General features: G+C 44.2%; 1 protein-coding gene across 1 annotated transcript; it reads left to right on the top strand.

Moving 5' to 3' along the window:
* The first annotated feature begins 359 nt into the window (after positions 1–359).
* Positions 360–11,953, top strand: LOC115313528. Its single transcript, XM_029972528.2, has 5 exons — positions 360–401; positions 2,894–2,909; positions 5,855–5,993; positions 7,044–7,431; positions 11,675–11,953. The coding sequence occupies exons 1-5, from the start codon at positions 360–362 to the stop codon at positions 11,951–11,953; spliced, it is 864 nt and encodes a 287-aa protein (XP_029828388.2).
* The last annotated feature ends 1,029 nt before the right edge of the window (positions 11,954–12,982 follow it).

Below are 12,982 nucleotides of genomic sequence, written 5' to 3'. Positions count from 1 at the left end.
ACTGCCTTCGTGAAAATTAAAAAAAAAAAAAAAAAATATGCGAGAGTAAGACAGCAGGATACACCTTGAGTGGACGTCAGGTGCGATATTTCCTAGTGCCTCGAAAACAATATGCGTATTCGGCCTGAAACCTGTCAGTTTTTAGCGCTTGTGTTCGTTATATATTTAGTTCGATCAATACGTTCAATCAATGTTAGAAGAAAGACACAACACAGAGAAGGGAATAGTTTTTTTTTAATGTTGTTTGTTGTCATTTTTGTGTCTCTGTTGAAAGCTTTGTTTTGGGAGGGACGCTTGCTGAAGACTTCAGATCTTCTGCGGTGCGAGGGTTGCAGCGTCGGAGTGTTTAAGCACGCACAATGACAGGTCTGGGTGTGAGCCTTGCCACCATCGCAGCACTTGTAAGTTGAGCACAAATCTCACGTCTTGTCTTTGCTTTCGAGACGACCATTTTCAAAAGTCTCAAGCACCAAGGAGCATATCGTGTGTGTTGTTACATGCGCTGTGCGTGTTGGCGTCTGCGGCAGCAATTTACTAATATAAAAGATTAAAACAATTGGTGCTTTGCAGACGCTCGAACGTAGCGAGCTGACCAAAAGTTACCGGTGACGATGCCCCGACGCGAGAGTTTGGACTAACATCTAGCAAAGGTATCATTGGCCGCCACATTCTCGTCGGCATGCTATGCCTGGTTGCTTGTTCAACGGCTCGCGTCGAGGCAGCACTTGGATGTTTTGGTCATCACTCGGATAGCTTTCTTTCTTTGAACACGACTGTACCAGCCGCCGTCGTTTCATTTTAGACATTTACTTTAAAAATTTCACAAAACAAGGCGACCACGTGCAGCACGTGTACATGTATTTCCGGCATGCTCCTTAGTTCTTGGAAATCTTAGGAGCCAGCTTACAAGTCAGAACCCACGTAGAAATTAAGCTGTTCGCACACTAACAGAGCGTACTATTTCTAACGACAGTTTTATGCATGGCTCGCATTAATATCACATCAGCTGCCATTGATGTGGCCTCCCTGCTTAGCCGCACCCCAGCAGGGAGGCCGCCATAATGACCACTGATGTAGGAACGACCCACAGCCTGGAGCCATGACGGCACGTGCAAGCCACGTATGTGACCCGTGCTCAAATCGAGATGCAGAGATAAAATAAAAAAGGAGAGACGGCAGCACACGTGAGTCAAATACTGAGCGCGTTATGATTAGAATCATCAGAGAGTGCGTGTCTTTGTCAAACAGAGAGGCAAAAACTAGGGCTTTGTCAGAGCATCGAGGAAAATCGAATTTAGTTGAACCCCACTTTATTTTGGGAAATAAAATCTCTACAGGAATTGTCAAAAGGTGCCAGTGCCATGTTCATTAAACGTCACGTGTTGCGACTGAATCGTTATTTCCGGTTCTTTAATACTCTCACGTATCCCATGCTTCACGGATTTATTGCTTTTTTTTTTTTTTTTTTCGTTTAAACCGAACAAAGCAGCTTTGCCACCGTGAGATCGAGATCAGAGAGACCACTTAGAGGGTCTTTCTGCCGCCAACGTCATCACTATACTTCGTTTCAGCTTCGGTCCGAGCGCGGCCGATGTTGTGAGCCGAAGGACCAATCGAAGAGCGCAAAAAGCGCAGCATCATGGCGCGCTCTCTGCGCTTGATAGGACTAGCCGGCGGAAAAGCACGCACAGAGAGACGGCGAGTACCGGCTGGTCCTATCAACTGCAGAGAGCACGCCATGACGTTGTGCCTCTTTCGCTGTTTGATTGGCCCTTCGGCTCATAACATTGGCCGCGCTCGGACCGAAGCTGAAACAAAGTATAGTCTATCCAGGGAACGCCGCCAAGCTTCCGTCAGCCTCGCCACCAGCGCGTCTTGAAGCGTCTCAGAACGAGCGCGACGCTAGCACGCGTTATCGTCGAAACGGACGCGTCTGCCGCTTTGCGGCGGCTCTAAGCTCTAACCAAGCTTCAGTGTTTTCGCCACTTTGGGGCGCGTCGGGGATCCACTGGCTAGGTGGCGCAAGCCGCCGCCCAATTCAAAGGGTTTCTGAAATCTTTTTGGATGAACATAATCGAAACATCCCGTGCACCATATTTTCAACCATAAAGAGTTACTACATTTAATCCTTTGGCTCTGATTAAAACTGTTTCTCGCTACCACCTCTAGGGGATTCTTTTCGTCTTCTGGTTGGCCAAGAGAGCATGCCAAGCCCTCTATCTGCGTCTGGTGCACGCCCTCGCTCTGCCCGCTCCTCCCATTGACCAAACTCTCTCTATGCACGGTTCTGGCTGGGTGATAATGGTTTAGTGCGAATTCCCCGAATTGCGTCGCACCTTGCCCCGCAACGTCCAGCCAACTGTGCTCATGATGAAAAAGAATAAAAAATAAGTTCCATAGCTGCTGCCACCGCGATGTTGACGCATTAGGCGCGTGCATTTGCTTGGTTGTCGGGCGTGACATCGCTTTAGTCGAGCTCAAATGTATACAAGAGCTGCCTTCGATTTGCCTGCACCGGTGCAGAAAAGTGTAGGGCGGTGTACTTCCGGTCGTATCTGAATACACACACCGAAAGAACACTGCCCTACACTTTTCGGCACTGGTGCAGGAGGTGCAGGCAAATCGAACGCAGCTAAGGTTAACACAGACCGACTCACGCAGCATGAGTGGGATGTTTTGCAAGCGACGTTGTAATATTTGGAAAGAGTTGTCATCTCTGCTCGCTACCCACGCTGGCTCTGTTCGAAAAAGCACTGTATTCTGTGCGTGCGCACGCTGTGAATGGCTTTTCGTGTGGTAAAAGGCATTAACGCTGGCCCCAAAACAAAGATTCTCAGAAAGTGTCTAGGGCGAGCACGTTTCAACCCCGTTTCGTTTTTTCCCATTGTTTCAGTGGATGGTGGACATAGGTGAGTGATGAAACTGTCTCAGCACTTGTTATCCGGCATCAAATAATCGATAACGCGAGAAAAAGTGATGTTGAGTAGATATTTATATATACTACAGAGCGTGTGGAGGTAAACAAAAACAAATAATAGCCGAACTTCCGGGGGGAGTATGTCACTTCCGGTTGGCTATTTTATTGTTTTTGCTCATTTCTTAAAACCCACAGTGAGAAGCGCGCATACTTCAAAAGTCTCACCACCGAGGACTAACTGCGGTACCTCTCGCATATTACTTCAGGATCGACATGATTTCCTGATCCCTTAAATGAAAAGAAAGAGCACTTGTTCCTCGAGGAAATGACAAACCTGCCGAGGCTTATTGCGGGCGCACCTTAAGGACTGCTTATTCGACTAGATTGGTCCAAATACTTGAGAACGACCTAAAACCTACAAATCCTTAGACACGTTCAACTGCTTCGTGAACAGCAAGGCATCGGTAGTGGGCACACATCCCCAGGCACCGAATATACGGACCTTGCTTCCCCTCAGGGGTCGCCAAGCCGGGTCTTGGTTTTAGCAGACAATCTTCCGAAATATTTTATTACGCTTCCCTCAGCGCGACGCGAGTCTCTGTAATGCACAATTGTCTACTGTTTTGACTTGCTTGCTTTGGTACTCAAGGTTTCTTTCCCAGATCACCGTGCGAATTGCATTTGTACGTGCTTTATCAAAGGCCGATCGTTACACGGAGATCGTCGGTGGAGGCGCCGCGGCGCCAGCACCGCATGCTCGCGTTTGTCGCGTTGCGCCCTCTGTCGGCAGCAGATCGAAGTAGGCTAGCACCCCCTGCCAATGCCATCGTCCTGTGATCAACCAGGCTCGGCGGCGCTAGAGCCACAGCGGCGCCGGTGGCCTTCCTCGTCTCGAGATATTATAAATAACTCCACTTGTGACATCTTGTTCGTGCCAGTGCGCATCGGCAACTTTAAAGCTCGAGAGTGGGACGTTTCTAGAGCGCAGCTCTCGCGGAATTGCTCGCTATAGTGAACCACGAGTCGTCGCGCGCCCACCCAAACACAAGGTAAACATAGAAGAGCCGGAAGTATTTCTATCCCCCCGTCATGACGGCCGTAAGTAGCGCGCACATCTTGTATACCAACGCGTATAAATGTGCCTCTATGTGCCGAGTGTGTCTGAGAATATACTTCGGGGATCGGTGGCCGAGTGGGCTAGCGCCACACCGTGGCTAGCGCACACCAGCTCGGAGTACGTGGAGCGAAAGCTCGCGCTGCAGAACCCAGGCATCCTGGATTCAATCCCCACCTCTGCCCGTTTCGATCTGGATGAGCATCGTACCTGCGTGCGGTCGTGTATCGCTACTGCGTGGTGCACGTTAAAGACCCCAGGCTAGCGGTTGTACTGCACTGGCTAAATTGCTCATCTACAGCTGAGACACCAGACGCCCACTTAGGCAGACTAACTTCCGGCTGTCTAAACATACGCACAGCAATTTATGCTTCCGCGTACAAAAGAAGAAAATAACAGTCCGTGGTTGCCCTTTCACGAGGTCAGATGTGCTCTTTCGTGGGTATTTGTGTGTACGAGTGTCGTTAATGTGCAAAATTGTTTTTATATAACTACTCCCAAGATCTTAATCTGTATTTTTTTTTCGTGGTCAATAATATTGATACTACAAGTGTGTCTTAAAACATTCCTTTTTGTGTGTTTGTGTGTGCGTGGTATAATCCCAAGGTTATAGTGTCAAATACTGCTTCGTACTTTTTTCTTTCATAAGTGATTTTTTTAACAGATTGAGAACCTCCGACTGCATATGGGAATTCCCTACAACGTGTAACTTTTGGAGAAACAGTTTAGTGGTGTGAATGTCAAGATTTTTTTTAAATTTAATTTTGTACTGTTTATTTTTTGTAATAGGAGCTTACTGTCTGAAAGTACTGTAACCGCTCATTCACACTGGAAGCGGATCCCCGTTCGCAAAGCGGTTGCGAACGCGGTTGTATAAAGATCCAGTACAATTGCACGCGCACTCGATGACATCAAGTGCGCGTGCAATTGTACTGGATCTTTATAGACGCTTTCAGCGCGCGCCAGATTGAGCCACCATAGTCCACCTTCTCTTGTCTTACCGAGATGCCGAGCCACTGAAGCGGGCCTTGACGAATCTCCACAAGGGCCTATGCTGGGGAGAAGGACACAGTACACCTAAAATGGCAATAACCTGTCCTGCTGTCGCAATGATGAAGTGGAGCGAACGGAATCAGAGGGAACAAAAACTGAAGGTCGGTTATGGGGGCGCCCATGCACAGCTGCCTGAAAGCGTCTATACAACCGAGTTCGCAACCGCTTTGCCAACCCGGATCCGCTTCCAGTGTGAATGAGCGGTAAAGGCTGCTCAAGCGCAAAATTTGTTTTCTCGAACTTCCTTCTTTTTAGACACTAATTTTGATATAGTTGCAACCTTAGTTTAGTCCTACAAGCCCTTGAAGGCTTCGACGAACATGCGTTGTGCCGTTACCCGCCTTTTCAAAATAAATAAATAAATAATAATAATAATGATAATAATAATAATAACATTATTATTATTATTATTATTAAGTGTGCCGACACGGGGATTCGGAGATTTTTCCTGGTCACTGTAATGAACACTGATTGATTGATATTATGTGGTGATCAAAGCAAGCATAAATATGAAGCTTACCATTAAATTATTGAAGAGCAAGGTGGGCCTATCCTTTAGGAAAGCGATTTCGAGATGAGACCTATCTCAGCGAAGAATGGCGTTCTTATTAATAAAATATTAACTTGCGTGAGCCAGATTGCGTCGGTCGTCGCAATCTTCACTAGAGCAGTCCAAATCGCCGCCTCGTTTATTGCGACATCGAAGAAGGAGTGACCCGGAGTCCATGTGTATTAAGTAACGGTCTTTGTGATTTCCTTCCACTGGCAAGCACACGGCGAGTTGTTCTACATCGAAGAAGCCGTACTAAGATTCATCCGACACATTGAAAAACACAACCAGATTAAAGTGAAGTGGTGGGATATAACAGGAACGCACGAGGAGCTGCCGAAAGACAAGAAGTATGAAAAGTACGTACACTGAAAAGAAAAAGAAAATTATGATAAAAACATATATAACACTGCATATACGTAGTACAAAGACAGTCTGCAGATTCGACCGCCAGTCACCGCGAGATCCGTGCTTCAAATGCCGCATGGCAATGAGTTCAAGGAGGAAACTTGGCACGCGGCATTCGAACCACGGATATTGCAGTGACTCCGGCAGTGTGACCCCGGCTTTAGGGTCACGGGGCATTTTCCCCAGGTTTACCAAATTTTGTCTAGCGTAGTGGTTCACTAACTAGCAGTCTTGAGTAAGTCACTTTTAAAAAGTATTTAGTTACAGTTACAGATAGTTCGCAAAAAATGTTTTTAAGTTACAGTTACGGTTACTTACATATAAAAATATTGCATTACAATTACAGTTACTTCGTCAGAGTAACTTAGTTCCTTTCAAGATACTGTCGTGTTTTGTTTTGTTTTTATTATCTATTTATGAATACATTGATGACAACACACAATGACTGCGATTTATATTTATTTGGAACTCTTCAAAAAATCTCATTTCACTTTTTGAGATGTATATCTTTACAAATGTAAAATGTATAGATTTACTGTTAAAAGTTACCACAAAAAAAGTAGATAGTTACATGCAGTATCGCGATACTACCCAAGACTGCTAACAGCGACACCAAAGGCTAAATACTACACCAGATTTTCACAATCTGGTGGAGAATTTCCCCATCTGAAAACATAGACCCTGTATGTGTGCCTCGTTCAGTGGCGTCGGAAGTAGGAGATAGGGAGTGGGGTGCGGGAGGAATAAACCTTCTCTCCTCAAGTTTATTACGGATGTCTAAAATGTCAGAGGGGGGGGGGGGTGCATTTCTCCTCCCTCCGTCCCCTTTGCTCCGATGCCACTGACCTTATTATAGGTAGATGTGTCAAGGATGACTGGGACACTGCTTGTTTGCCATTAAAATTAGTGGCTCAGTCTACACGATTTACTTGGGGCATTCAGATGTTAAAAATTGTGCTCTGGAGAAGTTTGGCGTAACAAAGTCTGCGCCGTCTTTGCAGGTACCGCATGAAGGTCTCTGTGAAGGATATTACATATGGTCAGGCGACCTCAAAAGTTGCAAAACCTGATGCTCTGTACAGCCAAATCTTCCAGAACAGACAAAGGAAAGATCCAATTTCGGTGAATGTCCAACACATCAAGACAGTTTCCAGCTTTCTTTCCTGGGAGATTGAGAACTCTATACGCACCGGACTAGGCTTTAGTTTGTTTCTCGATCTCCCAAAGAAACTGGGCGATGCGGGGTTCGAAATAAGTACAGCGATCGACTCCAAAAGTGAGAGAGCCGGCACGGAAATCAAAACCACGGAGGTTACCATGAAGGAATCGTTCAGCGTTGCAGGCCAGACCGAGGTAACTGCGATTTGGAAGATGACAGACGGCACAATGGTCAGTTATTTTTTATATTTGTTTGTTCCTCAGCGGGATGAATTTGCAGCTGAATATATTCATTCTCAATAGAGGAGCCTGGACGTTTTCACTGCACTTTTTTGATGGGCTTATGGAAACGCATTATAAACTCTAATTTCACCACTATCTCAATGCACAGAACCAAGAGTCTGAGAACATACGCATGAATGGATAGATGAATGGTAGTAGCTAAACACCTTGTATCGGTATATAGTTTGCGCTACCTAATATACAACTTTCTATACTGCACCAAATTTCATCAATCTTGTGCCTAATTTTACACTTCCCTGGACAATGCACATAACAAGACTTCGAACTCGTCGCGCGTATTGTCCCGTGCGTTCCCTCAGAGTGTGGGCAAAAGCAAGGTCGTCTGAATCCGCTTTTTATACGCCACTACCGGTGATTGTATAGGTACCATGACTGGAAGCTCTTGTATGTAACGAAGATCCCACAAATGTCAAGTAACATCGTGCACGTACCATTTACGAAAGAAATAGCGAGTGCAGAATTAGAAGTCAATTCACACAGCACTGTTTGATAACGTTTGCTTACGTTACGATGTGATTTGAACGCGAGTCAGCGGGAAGTCCGAGCTTGATATAACGCGTGCAAAGCTATCCCATTGAATTGGTTGACGTGCTTCCTAGAAAGCACGGATGTCCCGGTCACTGACGATCGTCACTGGACGTAAGCTCCCGTAACATAACACGACGTAAGCAAACGGTACTGTGTGAACTGGCCTTAAAAGTCGTGAGTCTGCCGTCTAATCAACGTGTGCGTTCCTTGCGCGTGTACAAGACAAGCGTCATTGGCCGCGAATTTCGTTCATCTGGGCTCCTTCTTTTCGTTTTGATAAAGTCCACCGATCACACTGGGATTGACGGTGGGAGAAGGAAGTACTTCCGAATTCCATTGTGGTCTGTAATTAACTTGTTAAGTAATGTAGGCTGGTTAGGCGCAATACAGGGTGTCACAAAAGAAAATTTACACGGTCTTTTTTACCGCAAAAATAAACTAGGCATCGCCCAACGCTCATTCTCTGCCCAAAGGTGGAGCTAGATGTCACAACCAGATGCCAAAGTTTCAGCCCGATCCGATAACTTAATCAAAAGTTATAAGTGATTTTCTGGAAATTTCAATGGGAAAATGGCGGCCGACGGAGTTTTCAAACACATGGGGCTCTATGGCACCAGAAACCGAAAACTAGCAAAAATGGACTTCATTTTCCCATTGAAATTTTCAGAAACTCACTTATAACTTTTGATTAAGTTTTCGGATCGGGCTGAAACTTTGGCATCTGGTTGTGACCTCTAGCTCTAGCTTTGGGCGGAGAATGAGCGTTCGGCGATGTCTAGTTTATTTTTGCGGTAAAAAAGACCGTGTAAATTTTCTTTTGTGACACCCTGTAGATTGCAGTGCATAATTTGTACGAAAATGAGGCACATTCCAGAACCCTCTGCGTCTGACAAGGATGGAAGATTCACGTTGTGTCAGGTGGGATACATTAGACAAAAAAGAAATAAATTCATCGGTCGAAAATAAATAAGAACATAGCAAACGGCACTGGTATTCACTGGCAATCCTCATGACATTGAATTTAAGGAATAACGGTTCCGTGTGAGTGTTGTAAGGCACGTTTGTAATAAAACGCAGCATTTGCTTTTGTAGGATGGTAACTTTGCTAATATCAGATTTAATTGTTGTGCCCCAAACCAAATGACAATAGTTAATTTGTGAGCTAAATAGAGCATGATAAATTTGCATTTTAATATTTACAGGCAACAAGGATCCACAGTAACATACTATTCCAACAACATTTGACATTTAGAAAGTGGAGACACATAAGGGACGATACAGACAGGACAATCTTTCAAAAGATTCTCCTGTCTGTACATCGTCCCTTATATGTCTCCACTTTCTAAATGTTTAAAATGCACCAACACGCTCAAATAGTACAACATTTGACAGTTTCTTAACTAAGTAATCGATGTGATTATCCCATTGCATTTGTTCTGAAAAAATGACACCTAACATTTTGTGCTGTTTAACTATTTCAATCATGTCGGTGCCAATCTCTAGAGCATAATTACTAATAACGTGCTTATTTACAGGTCTAAACAAAACTGCCTTAGACTTTACAGTGTTTATTTTAAGACCATTTATTGTTGACCACGAAAGAAACTTTTCCAGAACTAAGTTTCCCATGGGCATAAGTTTGTCCATATTCGATGCAAATAGAAATATACTCGTCTCGTCTGCATACATTATAAAACGTGCTTGGTTGCAAATATTGACTATACCATTTATATACACATTGAACAGCAGAGGGCCGAGTATGCTGCCCTGGGGCACACCAAACTTCAAGATTTGCAGAGAGGAAACATGATCATTCACTGAGACGCATTGCTTATGATGTTCTAAATATGAATGAATAAGTATCAAAGGCGTGCCACGTATGCCATAACACGAAAGTTTATCAAGGAGCGTTGAATGGTTAAAACAATCAAACTTTACTAAGATCCAACAAATATTCCCAGCGTCAGCCGTTTGCATTCTGTATTGTGTAATATTATTTCTTCCTGTGATATCAAAGCGCTTTCCGTGGATTTTCCCTTGCGAAATCTGAACTGGGAGTCAGTTAGCACTCATGTCTGGGTAAAAAATTCGTCTAAACGAAGTTTAGCGCGCGCGCGTGGCCAGGCGATAAGGAACGCCTCGCTGTTCGAAAGAGCCTGACATTGCAAGATTAAAAAGAACTGTTTTTTTTTTCTAAACGTTTTTATTTTTTCTAAATAGGTTCTTGGGTAGACATCAATACAGCATCAACCTTTTTTCTGTGGGATGCTTAGTTTTCGCAGGAGCGATTTGGCCTGCGTTTTCCGAAACATCTTGTATACATTAGCATTCAATGATTCGTCCTGCCCATGCTCCATCAAGCTCTTGAAAGATTTTCCCAAGGCTATTGGTACTATTTCTAATCCTAAACGTTTGAAGTTAGATCTAAGAACCATTTTCATTTATTAATCAGCAGGCCCCCTTTCCACGTATACTTTTATTGTATTGGCAAAAGAAAATATATGTACTCTATTTTATCTTCGTTAAAAAAAAACACATACTTGATCACCGTGGGAACCGCGTCGTCCTGCATGCACGCCGACGAACATTGCTGAAAGTTTGTTTGCTTATGGTGAGAATCTACTTCGGAGGTAAAATGCCGAGCTATGTTAGAATTGGGAATGACTTGTGTGCGTTTCAAATGAACAAAACGTAAAGCCAAATTGACCTCTGATTTGAATAAAAATATTTACAGAATCATTATAACGCTGAAAGCAATTTGACGAAGAATGGAAAGTTTAAGCAAAGTCATAGCAAAAACAAACCTCCGATGTTTCAAAATCAACAAGGTCCCTTCGTCACGGGTGACTAAGGTGGACGGAGAAGAGCGCTGCTTATGCAGATTGACTGCCTCCGGGTTCTTACACAATGTGACAGAGTTCTGCGACGTACACGGTACAGACTTGGGGTAGCTCCCGACGACCTGATCCTTTCGTTGCCTGAATGTACCAGGATTATAAACGCAGCAGTGTTGATGCCGGGGATCTCGCCTTTGTCGGAGAACACTCAGTGACCTGATTTCACTGTGTGTCCAGCGGGGGCACTTGCTTGAACTTACATGAATAGCGAGGGCACTTGCTTGCTTTCCTCACATCGTATTTGTCGCAACAGATGAGTTCCGAAAAGTTTTTTTTTTTTTTTTTTATGGTTTCGTTTACGTAGGCAGCAGGGCAGTCCCTGCACGGGATGTGGGAGATGAGGCCTTGAGACTTCTCTCTCCCGGTCTCCTGGGGAGAGGGAGTCGGTGACGGATGGAGGACTTGTGAGTGATCGCGAACCCGTGTTGAACACGTCGTCGGGAAATCTCCCAAGCGTCTCAGGACTCCGTCATACCATGGAAAATCTCGGACGCAGCCAGCCTCTGTCCACGTTACAGGCACGCGTGAACAAGGGACCGAGTTAGTCCCGAAACGTCGGGAATTTTTTTAAATTTAAGCTTAAAACTTCGGTTAGAGATTCAATTCTTTTTTCAACCGTTTCCTAACCAGACAGATTTCTGACGAAGATGTTTACTTTTAATTGTAACTTACGTAAATACACGCACGCCTCTGATGTAAGACTGTTTCAATACATAGAAACTGACTATGACTTGTCCGTTTTACAGAACGTCCCCTGGACCGCAAAGTTCATACTGGAAGGATTCATTGCTGTCTGCTACGAGAAAAAATACAAGGGCAGAGAGTTGTGGTTCTATAGTATTGCTTACTTGGACCACCCGAAACTCACTCGAGTATCGAAATACGTAGTAAAATATGAAGGCAAGGGGCTCTTCAATGGAGTCAGCTCCTCTGACCTGGCGGTTCAATCGGAAGAGAAAAGTTTAAAACGCGGTAAAAAGAAGCCAAGAAAAAATGTTCTTCCTGATCTAATTGACAATGAATAAAGAAAGAGAAAGACGAGCATTAAGTTCGCAGAACACAGGGCAATCAGCACCAACGTGTTGAACCCAATGTGTTGGTACGTGGCAAATAATAAAACTGAAAAATCTTTACTTCTTTGTGTTTGCTTTTTAGATTGCATAAAAGCGGATTTTTTTTTTTAGAACTTGTCAATTTAGTGTTTATAGCTGTATCCAGTATCCGTGTGAGAGTTTTATATTTTAATTAATTAGAATGTCAATCTAGCCGAAGGCATACGGTGCACGTGAGCAAGTGTGTGACGGGGATTGGAAATCAATTATATACTGCTGGTTCATGGGGCAAACCAAAGAAGGGCATCTGACAGGGACGGCGGAGAAAAGGTAATTGGAGATAAGCTCACCGGCAAAACTGTCGGATGAGGAGAAAAGCTCACCAACATTTTTTTACGGACGCAGAGAAAAGCTGACCTAGGAATCTATGAACCGAGCATTCACTCAATTAACGTAATATGTAAATTCCATAAGTGCATGCAATTATTGTGCACTTTACTAAATTGTTCTATCTCATACACGTCATGGGTGGCACGACGAAGATCAAATAACTAACATAAAAATCGACCGATAGGTAGGGAAAAAATAGAATCAGTGTACTAGATTGCAGCTTGAATAGCTCCTGAACAGGGGAATAGGTAGTAGCCCGCCACCCGCGTATAAGCAAACCATATCCCGTACAGTACCTGGCCACGCCCCCTTGTCACGTGACATGACGTCACTTGTGCCAAAGCAATTTGTCATGTCACGTGACCTGACGTCACTTCCGCTCTAAAACGAAACCAGTTGTTTTATTGGTGTGCGAATCGTCACGTGACATGACGTAGACACAAACGGAAGAATGTGCTGGACTAGTGAACGTCTTAAAATCGCATTTATCATCATCATCAGCATTATAATTATTATCATTATTACTACTACTTCTACTATAACTACTACTACTATACTACTATAGCAACTAAAAAGTTTCCTGAAGCGAAAATCTTTCGCTTATGCGAAACA

The sequence above is a fragment of the Ixodes scapularis genome, unplaced genomic scaffold, assembly GCF_016920785.2.
Source record: "Ixodes scapularis isolate PalLabHiFi unplaced genomic scaffold, ASM1692078v2 PGA_scaffold9__187_contigs__length_104089568, whole genome shotgun sequence".
NCBI lineage: Eukaryota > Metazoa > Arthropoda > Arachnida > Ixodida > Ixodidae > Ixodes > Ixodes scapularis.
Note: the sequence above shows the minus strand (reverse complement) of the source record. Positions and strands in the feature narration are given on the sequence as shown.

Bases quoted from the DNA above. Each gene is read 5' to 3' on its own strand.
- LOC115313528 (XM_029972528.2), top strand. From the start codon at position 360: ATGACAGGTCTGGGTGTGAGCCTTGCCACCATCGCAGCACTT. The intron at 5,994-7,043 runs GTACGTACACTG...CCGTCTTTGCAG, and splicing joins AAAGACAAGAAGTATGAAAA to GTACCGCATGAAGGTCTCTG. The intron at 7,432-11,674 runs GTCAGTTATTTT...TCCGTTTTACAG, and splicing joins AGATGACAGACGGCACAATG to AACGTCCCCTGGACCGCAAA.